Source organism: Camelus dromedarius, chromosome 28 (genome assembly GCF_036321535.1).
Source record: "Camelus dromedarius isolate mCamDro1 chromosome 28, mCamDro1.pat, whole genome shotgun sequence".
Lineage (NCBI taxonomy): Eukaryota > Metazoa > Chordata > Mammalia > Artiodactyla > Camelidae > Camelus > Camelus dromedarius.
This window is the reverse complement of record NC_087463.1, coordinates 15,411,264-15,429,701: the sequence shown is the minus strand read 5'-3', so window position 1 is coordinate 15,429,701 and position 18,438 is coordinate 15,411,264. Positions and strand designations below refer to the sequence as shown.

The following is an 18,438-nucleotide window of genomic DNA, read 5'->3' as shown; positions in this document are numbered from 1 at the left end:
GTTCTACTAGATTCTGCAATTGCATTTCTTCAAATAAGTGGGAGCAGAGCCCAGGAATTGATTTCTCCCACCAACGGGGGAAAGATGATGGAAACCTGCCATGACATAGATGCTTCCACAGGTCTAAAGCAACATAGATGTTGCTTATCTGCTGCTTCATAATGTTTTAGGAGCAGAGGAGTTAAGAGAAACCATTGAGGCAGGTAATAGTGATTTTTCTAGACTTAGTTAAGAGGAAATTTGGAAAGTAAAAAGAAAACATGTTTATATGAATATGTGTACGTCTGTTGTATCATATGTATGTTGTATGTATGTGAGTACATGCATGTATCTTACCATGTCTTCATTTTTACAAATTATAAATTCCTGCTCAGTAGCTATTTTGTTGGGCTTTATCACAGAGATCCTCCGTTAGGTAGGATATATTTATGACTAGAGTCATTTATTGCTTTAATTTGCATAGCATTTTAGAGCAGTGATTCTCAGAATATGATCTTGGTACCCCCTGCCCCTACCCAGAGTCCCTGAGAGCCTTCCAGGGAATCCACAAGGTCAAAACTATTTTCATAACAATACAAAGGCATTGTTTCCTTTTTTGCCCTCTCATTCCCTCATAAGTGTACCCTGGAGTTTTCCAGAATCTACATGATGTGTGATATTGCAACAGACTGAAAGCAGTAGCTGATACAAGAAGCCAATATTAGCTTCTATCAAACTGGACATCACAGAGATTTGCAAAACTGTAACACAATGGCATTCTTCTCACTACTATTTCTCATTTTGAAAATGTAGATATTTTTCATAAAAATATGTTAGCATATAATAAATTTACTGTTGTATTTAAATGAATTAATAAGTAAATATTTTAAATGTTTTTTCGGTTTTAGTTTCTAATTCAGTAAATGTCAATAGGTATAACCCACATAATAGGCAAAGGCTCTGTGGGTCATTTTGAAGGCGTTAAGGGGTCATGAAATCAAAAGTCTGAGGGTCACTGACATGGAGGAACCATGGGACTGCGGGGTTATTCCCGAAGCTCAGATTGCACATGTGTCCTGGGCACAGATTTAATATTCGAGGAGAGATTTGAGACTGTAACCAGTTTACTTACCTAACCCCAAAGGGTGGGAAAGAAAGGTTAAGTACCACGCTGCTGACCAGGAGGATATCCTGCACTAAACTTTCCCTTCGCAGAGGAAAAATGAGGCTCCTCTGTGTTGCATCTGTGCTGAGCCCAAAGGAGCTGAGGCCCCAGCTGAAGGCGTGCTGCTGTGCGATGCTAAACAAGCTTGTTTCCTGGTGCAGCTACAGGGGTCTCCGGCTGAAGGACCCTAAGAGAGCTGGTATGCAGGTGGCAGCCTCCTGATCCTAGTGGCTTCCTTTTCCACATTCCGCTCCATGTGTGGGCACTGCTTTAGTATCGTATGCCCCTAGGAGCAGATTTTGGGATATCCAGGCCATTCGTGTCAATAGCAGTGTTCCCTAAAGTATGGTCATCAGAATCATCTGTTTATGGTTGCTAATAAGTAAGAATCAGGAACCTGATTTTCATCAAAATCCCCAGGTAATTGTCACCTTCACTAGACTTTGTGACAATGTAGCCTTGAACAAAGGAAATTATCTGAGGTCTCTCTTTCAGCTATAGTATACTGCCCTCTTAGTTCAGCTGTCCAGTCTTAGGACATCTTCCCTAGAAACTGGCCCCAGGGATAATCTCTTCATAGGGGCAATAGCCCCCCAGCTGCAAGATGCCTCACAGTTCGGGAGAACCACATGCCAAGTTAGCATAGCCTCGATGTTCCAGTGAGAAATATTCACATCCAAGAACAGAGTGGGTTGAGCCCTAACAGCCTCCTCTTTGCCATCCCAGGAATCAGCATCATGACAGAGAAGGCAGGCAGCTGGAAAGAAGGCTGGAGATCACGTGTTAACCTGCCACTCCCCTCTGATGGGGGCTGAGATTTAGGCCATCCTTAAAGGGGACACAACTCCTAGACTCCAGCTGGGAAGGCACCATCCGGGAAAGAGGAGCTCTGCCTTGCAAATCCATTGCAAAATGCAGAAAGCTTTCTCCTGTTCCCCACAGTTGTACGGCTTTCTGCAGCCACACAGGCAAACACTGCTGCTGGCACTCCCATCTTGTCCCTCTGTCACCAGCTCCCCACCCAGGCCTTGATGAAGTCCTGCTGAGAATCAGTAATCTTGTCAAATTCCATCATTTTTTTCAGAGAAAGAAACAGACACGCTGACACCAGCTCAAGATGAAGAGAATGATTTTTTAAATGAACAATGAAGTGATAACTTTCTTGGGACCAGAAAATATGATGTGCCTTTTGAAACAGCATGTGATACAAATAATACATGTTAGGGTTCACTAGCATGGAAATAAAGCCTCATTAAAGCTCCCTGCGGTGACACTGCCCCCCTCCTATTGTGATTAGAGCAAAAATTTGGTTGTTTGGAGGATTCGGTCAAGTCCCCTGCTGTAGACTCGCCACACTTGGCTGGGGCATATTTACCAAGTTCAGCACATAAAGACCCAGTGTTACTTTTCTAAGTGCTGACGGCCCCAGGTACAGCACTCTGTCCTCCCCACGCAGGAGTTTGAGTCCTGGTTTGTGTGAACACAGCAATCCTCACCATTGTTGCCTAGCTCAGGGTCTCTCAACCTGAGCGCTACTGACATTTTTTATTGGATAATTCTGCAACTGGGGGTTGGAAGATGGCTATTGTAGGACATTTAACAGCATCCATGGCTTCTACTCACAACAAAAAAACCTGCAGACATTGCCAAATCTCCCCTGGAGGGGCAAAATTACTTCCACCCCCCACCCCACCCCATAGAGAACTGCTCTAACCTTACAAATCCGCCTTACAAACAACTCAAAGAACTCGCAGCATGAAATCAGGAACTTTCACTGGAGTCTTTTTCCCCCACGGAGAAAACATAAAAGAATATTTCTATGGATTTCATTAATAAGATCTGAAAGGTGCAAGCCAAAAGGAAAGGACTGATAATTTCATCTACTCTAAAATGTAAAGCGTGCATATGAAACACACCACATACGAAGTTGCCACAGACTGGGATATTTGCAACACAGGAGACAAAGGATCAGACTTTGGAATACAGAAAGGACATCTCAGGATCAGCAGGAAGAAGACTAACAGCCAATGGAAGAACAGGATACAGCAGGCAGCCTACCACTGCTAGCGGAGGTGTGAGTTTGGAAAGTCACTTTAGGAAACTGCATGACATTGTCAGGTAAGGTTGAATATACATACACCTTATACTCCTGCAACGATGCTCCTGACTATGTACCCTGGAAAATGAACATATCTCCATGAGGAAACACGTATAAGGAGTTGGTTACAACCATGCTTGCAATAATGAACACTCGAAACAAACCAAACGTCTACTCACCAACTGATAAGTGGATGAACATTTAAGGCCCACATGCACACTGTAGAACACCATTAGCATTAAAAGTGAATGGGCTGACAGCATTGTAAATTGACTATACTTTGATTTAAAAAAAAATTTTTTTAAGTGAATGGGCTAAGCAGCACTATATACAAGAGCCAAGAAATGGAAACAACCTAAATGTCCATTGACAGATGACTGGATAAAGAAGTTGTGGTATGTTTATACAATGGAATATTACACAGCCATAAAAAAGAATAAAATAATGCCTTTTGCAGCAACATAGATGGATCTGGAGATTGTCATACTAAGTGAAGTAAGCCAGAAAGAGAAAGACAAATACCATATGATACCACCTAAAAGTGGAATCTAAAATAATGAGACAAATGTACTTATTTACAAAGCAGAAGCAGACTCAGACATAGAAAACAAACTTGTGGTTACCAGGCCGGGGAGTGGAAGTGGAGGGATAAAGGGAGACAGGGTTGATTCCATTACTGTGTACCTGGTGAAGTAGAGACGTATCGGTGAACAGGACAAATGTAGAGAGGAAGCAGTTACCACTCAGGTCACCCCCCCATCCCAGCACCCATAGACTCAGTGAACCCAAGGGAGATGACTTACAGTAGAAAGAGGAAAAACTGCCAAAGCAGTTTCTATGAAAACATGATGAGTACCCAGCAGCCCTGCGTCGAAGCCTGCGCAAGAAAGCACAGACGGTATGAGTGGGGGCGAGGGGATTTATCTGCAGTGGCATTTGTGGAGACCATTTGTGCTCTGAATGGACACAGTGGCCCAAGCACCAAGCCAGCCCGGCCCACATCCCACGCAGATAAGCCAGGGGAGGAGGCGGCATGCTTTGGAGAGTAGGGTGGGGCCGTGAGGGGGTATGGGTGGCTCTGGCCCCCACCACCAGTTCTGATGGCCAGGAGAGCAGGGATGGGGCAGCTCTGAGGAGAGCCAGTTCATAAAATAAAGGAAATAGCAGAGCCCAGGTGTTCACAAGACAAGCGAGGAATCGCTGGTCTCTCCCAAAACCAATCAGGAGGAATGTAAGGAGGGCTGGGTTCCTTTAGATCCATTGGGGGTGATCCTAGACTGATCGGACCTATTTTTATCCACAGGTTGGTGTGTGAGGATGAAACACAGATTTCAGGATTTAGGAGGAATTAGAAAAAAACGCCCATAAATTGACACTTACTCTCCTTAGGCCTGCTGCCTCTGTAAATCTGTTTCACTGTTTTTAATACAAACTTCAAACATATACAAAAACAGAGAAAACAGTTTAATGAGGTCCCATATACGCCTCACCAGCTTCCAAAATGATCCCTAAATGGCCAATCCAGTTTCATCTATCCCACTTCCTCCCTATATTGTTGTGACAGAAATATTATATTTTATATTATTTTCTCCATAAATATTTCAGTATGCATCTAACAGATAAGGACTTGAAAAACACATTATCACATTAAAAAAATTAGTAAGTCCTTAATATCATCAAATATTTTGGCAGGGCTCAAGTTTCCAGTTGTGTCATAAATGTCGTATTTTTTTACAGTTTGTTACAGAATCCAAATAAGGTCCACACATTCTATAAATCTTAAATTTCTAGGGAATTTGGGGTTGAAATAATAGGCAGGACAAAACTGGACTTCTCTGCCCCTACTTTTTGTTCCATGAAATTGCAGTTGTGGGGAGGGTTTTACTTTGTTATCTTATTTAAAAAATAATAATAATAACTTTCAAAGACTATGTCAATAACCAGAAGGCTGTTTCCAAGGACCCTGGGTTTCCAGCCTCATGACTAGAAGCTCTTGGCAACAGAACTGCCGAGCAATGTTCGCAGGCAAGTCATCTCCCACTGGGGTCTACCGGGAATGCAGTGTTCCTTCTGTAAATGCCACCCACCCTCAAGATCGCCTAATTAAGCCAGAGGGTTCAAATCGGCCACCAGGGGGCTCCCGAGGAACTCAGTGAACTTCGCAATTATCCAAAAAGCCAACGTGGTGAGCGTTTTTTTTTACAGATTGAACACATCAGGCTGGGCCTTGGCTCCTCACTCGGGTCATATTCTGCTAGCGGACCAGACCAGACCTCAAGGAGACGTTACTCCCCAAGGCTGGCTGGAAAAGGACAAGGTTAGCTGTCAGCTGCCCTGTCAAAGGATATGGGGTTTGTAGCCCTCCCCCGACCACAGAGGTCTTCCTTGCAAATTCACTTGAAGGCAAAGAGAGCCTGCACAGATGGGGAGCGTCCCATGCCGATAAGCTCCTGGTGACCTCATGGTTGTTAATAAATCCTGCAACTATTAAGTACACAAAAAGCGTTATTATAGGTAAGGTCAGACATATGTCAGTAGGGATGGTTAACATGAAATTACACGCCCAGGAAGGAAGACAAGCCTGAGAACCTGGACGTCCAGATTCTCCACTTGGCCTTAAAGTCTCCCCGCATCTCTGGGCCTCGTTGCTGGAAACCGAGGGGGTCGGGACAGAAGACACAGGAGTTGTGTTGCAGGAATGTATTCATTTGCTAGGGTTCCCGTAACAGAGAACCACAAACTGACTGGTTTAAAACAGCAGAAATGTATCACTGCACTGTCCTGGAGGCTGGAAGTACACTCCGAGGCCTCTAGGGGGGAATCTTTCCTTGCCCCTTCCAGCTTCTGTGTTTGCCAGCAATCTTCAGCGTTCCCTGGCTTGCCGGCGGCCAGACTCTCCCTGTGTGTCTTCACGTTGTCGCCATCAGTGCATGTCCTTCTCTGTGTCCAGATTTCCCCATTTGATACAGATACCAGCCATATTGGATTAAGGCCATCCACTCTCTGACCCCCATGATCTCCTTTTAGCTTGATTGTCTCTGTAAAGACCCTCCCTGCAAATCAGGTCGCTTTCTAAGGGAGATTAGGCTTCATATCTTTTTCAGGGGACACAATCCAACTCATATCATGGACTATATTGTAAAACGGATAACGTGTGGAAGGCCTGTGGCGACAGATCCACGAATTGTGCACGCTAGTGGGTCACAGCATCCAGGATAGCGAGTCTACACAGAAACAGTTATGATGTGAAAAATGACATACTGTGATTTTACTGAGAAAAGTGAGCATTATGACCCAAAGTACATTAAATTCACCATATTTGATGCTTTCCTATGACCACTGATACATAGAATATATAGATTTATAGATAGAAAAAAACGTAAAAGATGAGACCTCAAAACTCCAGTTTTGGGGGAATTTTTGGTTTTTGTTTCTTGTTAAAAAGGTACATTAGAGCATGATTATTGTGCTACCAGATTATCCCACAACACTTTTATGTATTAAACACAGAACTTGTATGTCTTAAACGTTCACAAAATCAGTTTCATGCCCCTTTCGGGATCCCTAGCATTCATCATGTAAATGAGGCCACTCCTGCTTTTGCTCACCATCCACACTTGTGGGTTTTGCAAGAAGTTCATGGCCCTGCAGGCGCTGATCCCAGCAGGCACCGCCTCAGTTCCTGACATGGTTTCTCAATGAAGAGCGTCAGGGCCAGCCCGGCGATGGAGGTCAGCACACAGTGTCCAGAGAAAAGATAGAACTGGAGAGAAAGAGGGGCGGAGTGCATACAGCCTTACCACCAGGTGCCTAGTGTGTTTGGGTCTTAAAGTGTATCATCCGGGCTGTATGAAACAGATCAGTAAGACAAACAGCCCAAACATTAAAGATAAAGGAAAAAGAAAGATATTATCCTGTGCTAAACCTCTCCCTCCAATAAAGCAAAGAACAATAAGCTTTTAACAAAACAAACAAACAAAAAAATCAGCTTCTACAGAAGCTGGTGGGTTGCTCTGTCCCAGGGGACAGCAAAGCGTGATGCTACGACAGAGCTGAGAGCCGGGGCTGGCTCACCATGTTGGTGTCGGTGTAGTGAATCAGCGTCTCCTGGAGCCCATTGTAGAGGAGGATGAGGATGGGGTGCACCAAGTAGCAGGCGTAGCTGATGCTGGCCAGGAACGTCCAGGGACGGCAGGAAAGCAACCGGTTCACCAGACCTGGAGGGAACAGGCACCCACTCATGGAGCCGCAAGCCCCTCCCCGGGCCTGGGAAGGCGCTGCACATCACTGTTCCCTCTGGGTTCTGCACTTAAGTCTGGGGACTTCTTCTAAGGAGGTCTTTATTCACTGTAATTTTAAAGAGGATGTACAAAGACAAAAAACTCCAACTTCCCGTTGTAGGAATATGAAAATTATAAGAGACGCTAACATTGAATTTACAGTCATTTTACTTCCTTTGTGCGGCTTCAACCACTGATCACAAAACATTCCACATATCAAACAAGGTGCGAAGTCCTTCGCTTGCCTGGGTTCTGGTTCAAGGTGCACCACACGAGCCTTAGGACAAGGCCGGTAACATCGCCGGGCCTGAGGCCATGTACCTTCTGTAACTTGGTATATCGTCTACAGCTGGACTGCCCCATGTGCTAGCTACTAGACACACGTGGCTATTTAACTTAAGTAAACTGAAATGAAATACAATGAGAAATTCCTCTCTGAATAGGACCCGTGGCTCTCGGCAGTGGACTGAGCAGTGGTCTCCCAAGAGCTATGTCCGCCTGGAACCTCAGAAGGTGGCCTTATTTGGAATAAGGGTCTTTGCAGATATAATTAAGGTAAGGAGCTCAAGATATCTTTCTGGCTTAGGGCGGGCCCTGAATCCAAAGATGAACGTCCTTGCAACAGACAGAAAAGGAGACACAGACACAGAGGAGAGACACAGGAGAAGGCCATGTGAGGATGAAGGCAGAGACTGAAGGGATGATGAACAAAGGAATGAGGAGGAACTAGGAGCAGATCCCCCCTCAGAGCTCCCAGATGGACATTGACAACACCTTGATTTTGGATTTCTAGCTTGCAGAACTGTAAGAGAATCAATTTCTGTTGTTTCAAGGTAAAAGGAAAGAAAAGGAAAGAAAAAAGAAATCCTCTGCTATCACCCGCATCACACCTTCCATCTCCTCCTCCCTGGACCTCTGCTGTATCTTCCCAATGGATCAATTGTCTCTCTGCTCTTGCTACCCTAAAGTCTCCATGCAACATCCAGAGTAATCTTTTAAAATCACAAATCAGATCATGTCACATGGCATTTAAAGTAAAACCCCGATTCTTCCCCGTGGTCATGAAGGCCCTGCGTGACCTGGCCGCCGCCTTCTCCTCTGTCCTCACTCCCGTCTCTCTCCCTCCTTGTTGCTTGATCCCGGCCTCACTGGTCTTGCTGTTCCTCCCACCCATTAAGCACCTCCCAGCCTGGAGAACTCTGCCTCAGCAGCCCTCTGCCTGCAATGCTTTTGTGCCACCCATTGGCAAATGCACCCTTAATCCAATTACCCCCTCATCCCTCATTTATTTTTATTTACCATATTTATCTGCATCTGAAATTACATTATTTAATACGGCTCTGGGTTCATTTCCTAGGGCTGCTGTGACAAGTTGCACAAACATGGTGACTTCCATGGTGACTTGAAACAACAGAAATTTATTCTGTCATTTGCTGTAAGCATCCAGTCCTATCTCATGCCAAATAGAGGAGAAAGCAGAAAAAAATAGTCAGGTAACTTGAACAGACATCTTTCATCTGGAGAAGATCCCTTTCTTTCCAATTAAGCTCTTTTTCTGCTTGACTTCCCAGACATTGAAAACTGTGCTCAATAGAAAGTGTCCCCGGTTATCAAAGGGCTGAAGGGGGGGTGGGGAAGGGTAGAGCTCAGTGGTAGAGCACATGCTTAGCATGCACAAGGTTCTAGGTTCAATCCCCAGTACCTCCATTTTAAAAAAAAGTACGCAACAAAGGGCTGAAGGGGGTCTTGGCAACTCTTCAGTCTGCACCCTCAGATGAGGAAACCGAGGCCCAGGGTGGGTGTGGCCAGTATTCTTAGCCCAGCAGTGATATTTTTTTCTCGCGACATCACCCTGCTTATTCTCCTCCAATTTCTAAACTAGCTTCATTGGAGAGGCTGCAGATTTTCCTTTCAGAACCTGCAATTGTATATAAACCAGCTTAATAATCTAAACCAGAATAGGTGGGTGGTTTTCCCTGAGTATATGGACAAATTGCTGTTTTTGAGTCAACAGCAGTCATTCAGCAGCAAATAAAAGTCTCTCTGCAGACACTACGTTGTCACACGGTCGCCTTTAACGGACCAGTGTGGTCCCCCCGCAAGCCCCGCGCTGCATGGCTACACGTACCTCCATAGCCTTCCTGACATGCAAACAAGATCCATCCCACAGCCGCCGCCCACAGGGTCCGATGGAGGGCCTGGTACCCAGCAGCGGCCACTGGAGAGGAGACGGAGGTGTCGTCCAGCACGTACGCCAGAGCTACCACTAGGAACAGCGTAGACAGGCAGCAAACCCATCCCAGCAGAGCCTGCACCTACGGGGGAAGGAAGGGCACAGTTCTCAGCCCGTTTTGACCATCGTGTATTTACTTCCTTTCACACTAGCTGACTTGTGTGTGTCGTTATTCTCTCTCTAGGTGTCTGTTTGTAAGCCTCAATCAGCGCCTGAATTTGGCAGACAGAAAGTTCAGATTAGTGGTCACAAGGGGTTGGGGTGGGGTAGAGGACAGCGGGGTGTGTGACCATGAAGAGGTGGCACAGGGGTGATCATTGTGGTGGCAGAGGAGTTCTGCACTTTGATGGTGGTGGTTACACAAATCTACACATGTGATAAAATCACACAACATTTTACACACCCACAAATGAGTACACAGGAAACTGGCAGATCTGAGGTCTACAGATTATGCCAGTGTCAATGTCTCAGTTGTGATCACGTGCCGTAGTTACGTAACACGTTACTGCTGGAGAAACATGGGTCAAGGGTACACAAGACCTCTTGTGCTGTTTTTGCAACTTGCAGTGCATCGTGAATAATTTTTAGATGAAAGTTAAAAGAAAAAGAAAAGGCAATGCTCTACCCCACCCCCACCACTCCTGACCTCCCATTCTGTTCCCTAACCAAGCAAGGCCCCTTGATTGGTTGTACCCCCACCATAAATGTGTGGGACCCCAGCTCACAGCCTGTCCCTGGGGTCCCCCTGTCCCTGGGGACATAAAATGGCGGAAGAAATAGGAGAACAGAGAAGTTTCCAGCCCAAAGAGTAGCTCCGTGAGTTAAACTATTGGGCTCAGTTCAAGATTTTAGATCTTATATCACCTTACTTGACTTTTTTAGACCCAGACCTATCTTCCAAGGGTCTCTCTTCCTTCTCTGTTCCAATTCCCAAGGCACAATGATGACATCAACGCTGAACTGAACTAGCACCTTATCATCTACCATCTTGTCTTTAAAGAGAAGCTCTCCCCTCCTTGAGTCTGTGGCTCCTGCCCTCGGTTCTGGCCACAGGGAACAGAGGTACTTCCTCAGGGGCTCTCCACAAGCCCCTCTTTCCGCCTAGGACCCCCTTTTCTCACTCCCAGCACTTGGACTGTGCCCCAGCTTCCCCCAGTGGGGACTCTGCATCCTTATTTTCTGGCTCCTAAAAGTCTGGCCTCCTCGTCCCTTCTAAGTCATTTCTCCAGCTCAGCTTGCCTTGTGTTCCAGCTGCATGCCCCCTGGTCCTGACCTGGTCCTCAGAGTGCTTCCCAAATGCTCCGTCATCATCTTAGGTTTTCCCCTCTGCTCACACCCATTTTCTCCCTCGGCACCACGAACCTGAACTACTAACCAAGAATCTGATCTCTAGAAACCAAAGAGCTTGTGCTACTAAAAATCCAACCCACATAGCCATGACCTTCCAGAAGACGGTCTTGCCGTCACAATCGCCTTGGGTGCGTTTTCCCGCTTCAGTGATTTCTCTGAGTCTGTCCCAAGGCTCCAGTTCTGGGTTCCAGATCTGGAGCTTTCTTAGGGGAGCTCAGTGAGAAAGCAGAGAGTCAGGCTCTGGCAAGAAGACAAGGTTCCTCTTACCTCTGGTGCCAAGAGCCATTGCTCACACACCACAGTACAACAAAGTACCCGGAAGCCTGACTCCTGCCCATGGCTTTGGAAGAGCTTGGCCAAACGTGGTCCAACTCCGAGTCCAGTCCCAAGCAGACCCAGCCCTTACAATGAGGTATGGGGAAACCATCTACCTTGGTTTTTAGGATGTTTGCCTGGTAGTTTTGGTGCATGAAAATGCTCAGAAAGAGGCCCACGAGGAACGGCCCGAGTCGGCAGTAGGGCTTGGTGTAGTACTCTGAGAAATACAACACGGCCGCGTTTTCACTGAAAAACACAAGGTCACGTTTGATCTGGACGTGGAAAAGGGGGATCCCTCAGATGTCCACTGGGGCAATCAGCAAACCCAGAGGAAAACTGGGGACACATGTGTTCTTTTCCTCGGTAATGATCCCCAGACAGCAACCTCAAGATTCTGCCTTGGACCGCAGTGGGCTTCCTAAAATTCCAAATTCCCCTGGGCCCCTCCATCCTGGATCCCAAGGAAATACGATCACTGCATTCATTTCAAATAGTTGTTTCTGGTGGCTGATATGTCAGGACAGCCCTAGAAATGTGCTTCCCAGAAGTGACCTCTTTGTGGAAGCTCTTACAAATTCAGTTGCGTGGGCTACACCCCTGGAGATTCTGATTCAACTGGTCCAGAATGGTGCTTGATGGAACCCCCCTGGGAATTAAACTCTCCCCAGGTGACTCTCAAGTGTGTCCAGAGTTGAGAACCGCTGGGCAAGGCAGGAGTAAGCCTCCTTTTCAGTCACCTGGCTATGCTCCTAAGCCCACAGAAGCTGATGACATGATGAGAAGGGCATGAGGCTTCCCTTGTCAAAAGACCCAGGATGTAGTCATTCATTCATTCACTCATTCATTCATGTAGTCCACTCACAATACACTTTGAGCACTTTTGTGTCACTCAAGGTTCTGGACTATTTTACACCAGGAGGTCAGCGAAGGCTGCTCCGAGAAGGTGACATATGCCCAGACACCTGTAGGAGGTGAAGGAGCTAGCCCTGCCAAGATCTAGATTCTAAAGGAAAAGCATTCTCCTGTGAGGGCAGAGCAAGTGCAAAGGCCCTGAGGCAGGAGCGTGCTGGGTGTGGAAGGAAGGAGGCCAGTGTGGCTGGGCCAGAGACCGCAAGCAGGGGAGGGATACATGAGGTCAGACAGGGATTCTACTTTGAGACTAATTTGAGCAGATGACTGACAGGGTTCGATTTTCATTTGTATCACTGACCGCTGCACTGACGATGAATGGGAAATCTCACCAGTTTTCCCTGTGTAACACAGTGGGGTTATAAGGAAGAATGTTATGTATCTATCATTTGGGGAGGCAAAACAGCATAGTGGGTAAGCTCCTAGGTTCAGCTCACACCTATGCCACTGCCTAGGCGTGTGACCTTGAAGGAGTAACCCCACCTTCCTTACATTTCAGCCTCTCCCCATAATAGCGCTTGCAAGCGGCAGGTCGCCGCGGAGGACCGACACAATACAGCCACGTGGGGGCGCTCCTTTCCTCCGAGAAGCATTTCAATGGGCAGCGGTGAGTTCCCTGTACTTTCAGAGAAGACCCCAGCGCAGGTTGAAGGGTTCGAAATTTTGGAAACCGTTCTCAACCAGGCCCAACAGTTCCCACCCGGTTTTTCCAGGAGCCGATTCGCACAGTGCCAACAGCGGCCCTGCCTGGGAGGCCCTGGCCGTTCCCGGGGCAGGCGAGGGACAGAGCAGCGCGGGCTGGGAGCCGAGGGTACCTTGCCTCCGACGGAGCCGCCACCGGAAGGTCATAAACCAGGGTGAGCAGAGCAGCGGCGGAGAAAGATGCCAAGAACAGCGTGGCCCCAAGGAGGACAAGGGCGTGTTGACTTCTGCAAAAAAGAGAGGACGTTGATAGGAGCGCCCTTCACCGTCCTTCACCGCAAAACTTGTGGCTCCGAACGACGTGCATCCTTAGCAATCAGAGGTGCTTCCTGCCAGCCTGCCTTTGCGAGAGGCTGACTGGGGGCAGCCGTGCTGGAGCAGGGCGAGAGCTGGGCTGCAGTTTGCCTGAGTCAGCCTTTAGTCTTGACCATTTATTAAGCTGCTCGGCCCTGAGTGGGGCCTTGAACTGGAATTTCCTCTTCTTCACCCTGAAATCGAATGTGCAGCTCGAAACAAGGCCAGGCCTGGGAGTGTCCCTTGCCACCCACGAAGCACTGTACAGACACAAGTGGTGGGTGATTCAGGAGAGAGATGACTGTCAGGCACAGGTAGGACACAGGGGAGGGAGGCAGGGTAAGAGGGGGACCCAGGGATCCTCCCCCAACCTGAATGCGGAGTCTGACAAATGTCTGGGTGCAGGAAGTTCATTTGGGGGTAAGAATGAGGGATGGCTGTGAAACAGGGAAGTAGGGAAGGCCCATGCAAGGATGCATTATCACGGTTCTTCCAGAATGTTCTGTGGAGCCTTATGAAAGGCACCTCAAAACTGTCCTGAGGGTTGAAAAAGAGAAGTCCTTTCCTACTGTCTTCTATCCCCCGTGGGTCAAAGGCCCCACAAAAATTAATTCCTCCACAATTTGGGACTCTGCATGCGTACGGCTGGGAAGGTTCCTGAAGGAGTCCCAGCTGTAGTAAGCAGGAGGTTCTGGGGTGGAAAATGAGATCTGGGGACACAGGCTCAGAGCAAGTACCAATTCCAAGGCACTCGGAATTGGGGGGGTCTGCCATGACATAGAAGAAATGTCAAACTCGGGTGCCAGACCATCCAGACACAACCCGGCCCGGAGAATGCCTTTGGCAATCTTATTTCACTTTTGGAAGTCGCTATGGTTCTTCATGAGGAAGGGATGAGGTACCATTCTGCTTATCACCACAGTGATGCAAGGGGCAAATGATTTCCGCACGGAGGGCCAATTCTAGTTTAGTGCTAATGCTTGGAATGGAGGAGGGGCTTGGCTCAGTGGTGCTGTGATTGACTAGTCATGTCTGCCGGAGGGGGGTTGTTGGTAACAATGCAGTAAGTTTACCAAGCCTTTGGCCAGACCCTCTAGTTCAGTCATCCTTGAACTACAGGCATTCTGTGTGAGTGTGGTCTCTGAAAGGAAAAAAAAAGCCCTACCTTTTATACCTCTTTCCATTTAGAGACTAAACGTAGTAGCATGGCCACAAGCTTGGGTAGTGCCTGTTTTTAGCTGAGGAATTGCAATCTACCTTCCGTGACAGTCTCTAGGAAAGATGATGACGCTGGGGCCAGGATGCCTCAGTTACAAGGACACTCAAGTAGGTTCCCACAGGTCTAGAGTGGGGAGGTACTGAGAACTCATTGTCCTAGGTGGGTGGTAAACCAGCCAGTCAGGCCATCCAAGAAAAACCCACATCCACCCAAGTAAATACTTGTTTAACTCCCTGGGGGACTGGAGCCCAAACTGGCACCTCTTAGGAGTCGGGCAAGCCTCCACTAGCTACCGTGGCTACAAAGAGTCTAATAAAAGCTTCCGAATATAGGCTATTATGGGCTAGATTGTGTCCCCCAAGTCCTAACCCCCCAGGACCTCAGAATGTGATTCGGTTTGGAGCAGGGTCCTTAAAGAGATGACTAAGTTGAAATGAGGTCGTGGGGGTGGGTCCTAATCCAATGTGGCTAGTGTCCTTGTCAGGAGAGGAGATAAGGACACAGACACCCACCGAGGGAAGACAGGGAGAAGACGGCTGTCTACAAGCCGAGGACAGAGGAAGAAATCAACCCTGCCAATACCTCGATCTTAGACTTCTAACTTCCAGAACCCTGAATAAATACATTTCTGGTGTTTAAGCCACCCAGTCAAGGCAGCCTGAGCACTAATACACAGAGGTACCAAAACAAGCAGAAAGGAAGACAGAGACACAGGTCCCGCCTTCATTCCTGTTGGTCCTTTGTCCTCCAGAGCCCTTGAGTCACTAATCAAGACCATTGACCACAGTACAGGTGGCCTGGGGCTAAGCTGTTTCTTGGCAAATTCAGGTTAGCGGTTTTTCCTTGCTGGCTCTTTGGGGGAATGGCTCCCAGGACAGTGGGATTGAGAAAGGCCGAGAGCTTCAAGCACTGACCATGGCCCCCATTCTCTCAAGAGTATTGGTCCCTCAGAAAGGCCTGTTCGGGGGCCACAGCCCAAGAGAAGGAAGGAATAGCAGAGTGTCCCCTCTGGTCTGAAAAAGCCTCAGGCGGCCTTGAAAACCTCTCTCAGCCCCAGCATCCTGGCCAGGACTCCCCGCGGGATTTCTCTTGCCCTTATGTCACTAAGTCCCCGGACCAGCACTCAGAGCATTCTGCCGCCAATCCCTCCCTCAGGGGGAGCAAGTAGAGACTTGCCTTTTCTCTTCCGCCCAGGCTGCCAGGCCGGCCGAGCCTCTCAGCTGCCCACCTGTACCTGCAGGCACTTGCCACGTCTCCAGAGCCCATCACAGAGCCGAGGCCTGTGGCCGCCACCCCAGAGAACTGGCCAGACTCAGCTCTGCTGGGCCCAGCTCCCACCACCCCCCCCCCCAACTGTCTTGCAGGAGTGTGAGTTCGACCTAGCGGGTCCCCCATGGCCAGAGCACAGTCTCAGCTCCTGCTGGGGAGTCCCTCCCCTGGCAGCAGCAGGGATCAGGGGCAGGAGTGCCTGAGTAATCACCCCACCCCCTTTAAGGGGCTTGAGGGTGGGGAAGGCCTTGCTCAGCATCCAAAGCAACCTTCGTCTACTTTTGACCTTCCTTGTCTGATTCCATGATGGGGTGAGCGGAGACAATCACAGGAATTCCCAATTCCTGCCACTTTCAGTGGTTGTGTAACCGAGCAGGACCCTGCGGGGTCTTCCTGGGACAGACCCCTCCCCTGTATCCTTGGCTGTAGCTCCTCCCTGAAGTACCCAGATAATAGAACCTCATGCAGATTTCCTGAGTTTTTCAGATGGACGTGGCCCCCGGACTTCTGGTTGATGGAGACCAATCCTTAGGTGCCAGTCAGAATTGTGCACAGCTGATCGCAGGCCCTGGGCCGCCCTTCCCTCAACTGGCCTTTAAAAATGCTCAGCTGAAACCCTTCAGGGAGTTCAGGGGTTTGGGGGCACGAGCCACCCGTTCTCGTGGCTAGCTTGGCTTGGCAATAAACCTTTCTCTGCTCTAAACTCTTACGTTTCAGTGTTGTTTGGCCTCACGGTGTGGCAGACACAAGTTTCAGTAATAATATTGGCAAAACCTAGGAGTTTGTGTCTGTGGCAGGTCAACCCTGGCTGGGGGCAGCCCCTTGCCTGGGTCCCAGCAGCTGCCAGAGCTCACTTTGCTCCAGGGAACTGGGGGGCACTGTCCCTGATAGGCCCTGGCCACCTGCTGGGATGAGGCTGTTTCGAAGTTTCCCAGAAACCTCGGGAGCTGCGGTCCATGTCTGCTTAGGGGTGAGTGGCTCCAGCTCGCGCAGGCTGGGAATTCTCCCCACTCCGTGTAGGCTCGTTCCCTCTGGGAAGGGAGCCGCTCTGGGCTCCCGCGAGACACTCTGGGTGTGTTCTCTGTCACGAGCTGGGCCGGTCTGTTTGGAGGCCTCTGTCTGGGAGTGGAAGTGGAGTTTTTCGATGACAGCTCATCTGATCTTTTGTTTGTGGGACCGTGTCTGTTACGTGTGTGTGTCAGCGCCTGCACTGCCTGGCTGAGACATCCTTGAGGCGGCGGAGCGCTGGTTGGGTTTTCCTTTTCTAGCCTTGGTCTTTCATTCAGCCTCGTCTGATGGGGCCTTGGCTGGGTTCTCTCCTCTTGGACTCACAGGGCATTGGCTGGCAATCTCCCCTTCTCGGGCTAAGGAACTGGGATCCTGAGAGACCCTTGTGCATTCCATTTATTTGCTTGATATTTGACAACACTAGCCGTGAACAATTATTGTGGGGTGTTCAGAGCTTTGTTCCATCTTACAGTTCCCTGGGGTATTTTTGCAAAACTGGGAGACCTTTAGCTATGCTCCTATAAATGAAAAGAAAATTTTTTTTATTGTGACATTGTGTGGCCTCAGTACTCCCTGAGATCTGGAGAACAGTGGCCCCTGATGGCTGTATTATATCAAAGTGGGCCTTTTGCAGTTACCTTGGCTTTTATCTTGGTCAGGTGTGTGTGTGAGTGTCTTGGTACCTGAGTCCAAATGCTGTTCTCTCTTCCTGGTTTTGCTGAAACAGAGGCATGTGAATGAGAGTGAGTGAATAATATATATTATTGTCTACTAGTATTATTTCTTTAAACTAAAGTGGATATTTGGGAACTGGGGAGAAAAAAAATCCCTGAAAATAGCTGGATTTTATATAAGCAATGAGGAGGAATTTGCACTTCTCTTCCTGCTTTTGAGATGTAAATGATCTACCTGGGCTCTCAAGGGAAAGAAAAGGTTTTTTTAAACTCACGCAGAAAAACTGAGATCTCTGGTTCTGTCTGTTTTTATGTAAAAATTCAATATTAAATTAAAATCTGATATTAAAGCTAGCCTATAGGCTTGTTGGTATAATCAATAGACATGTCTTTTATTGACCTTCAGTAAACCTAGGTCCAATAAGTTTGTTATTTCTGTGCAGAGTTTGTCTGCAGAAAAAATTAATTTGATATGATGAAATTCTTATGAGTAAATTAAATGCAAATGAGAAGAGCTTTTGGGTGAATCTTTGAGAAATAATTATGTTTTTTAAATGTCTACTTAAAAATGATCTCTCCAGGTATTTGGTAATGTAAAATTTTAAAGTTGTGCTAAATTAAGTTAAATGATGGAAGTTTATTGAAAACCTAGGTGATTCCCAAACAAAATGAGACACTGAAACATTATTTACTGAATATTGGCTTCCCTTTACAGAGAAACGAAAGGTGTTTATGACCATTATTAAATATTTTTGGTGCCACACTGAGGTATTTTCTATAAAAAGCATGTTTTGAGAAATTATTATTCATCTTTATGCTTGCTGATCTACAAAATGCTAATGGAAAAAAGTTCATAATTGCTCACTTTGTGGTTGTGACTAGAAATTAAGATTTTTAAGAGTTGAGGATTCTAATTTAAATGTGTAGTTTTTTGGTTTTG

General features: G+C 47.5%; 1 protein-coding gene across 5 annotated transcripts in view; it reads right to left on the bottom strand.

Annotated features, from left to right (window-relative positions):
• Positions 1-18,438, bottom strand: part of LOC105089008 (O-acyltransferase like protein) — a 64,337-nt gene that overhangs the window by 5,552 nt on the left and 40,347 nt on the right. For 2 of the 5 annotated variants that reach the window (XR_010378184.1, XM_064480383.1), the window contains exons 11-15: positions 13,148-13,261; positions 11,537-11,669; positions 9,651-9,837; positions 7,317-7,459; positions 6,851-7,005 (exon numbers count right to left, since the gene is read on the bottom strand). Coding sequence is in view for 2 of the 5 variants with exons in the window: in XM_064480383.1 (XP_064336453.1) it covers positions 6,880-7,005; positions 7,317-7,459; positions 9,651-9,837; positions 11,537-11,669; positions 13,148-13,261 (703 nt within the window). In the remaining 3 variants the exon portion in view is untranslated. Of the gene's footprint in view, positions 1-2,314; positions 3,927-4,045; positions 7,006-7,316; positions 7,460-9,650; positions 9,838-11,536; positions 11,670-13,147; positions 13,262-18,438 lie in introns of those variants that run through there. The other 3 variants (XR_010378183.1, XR_010378182.1, XM_064480384.1) reach the window with 3 other exon arrangements.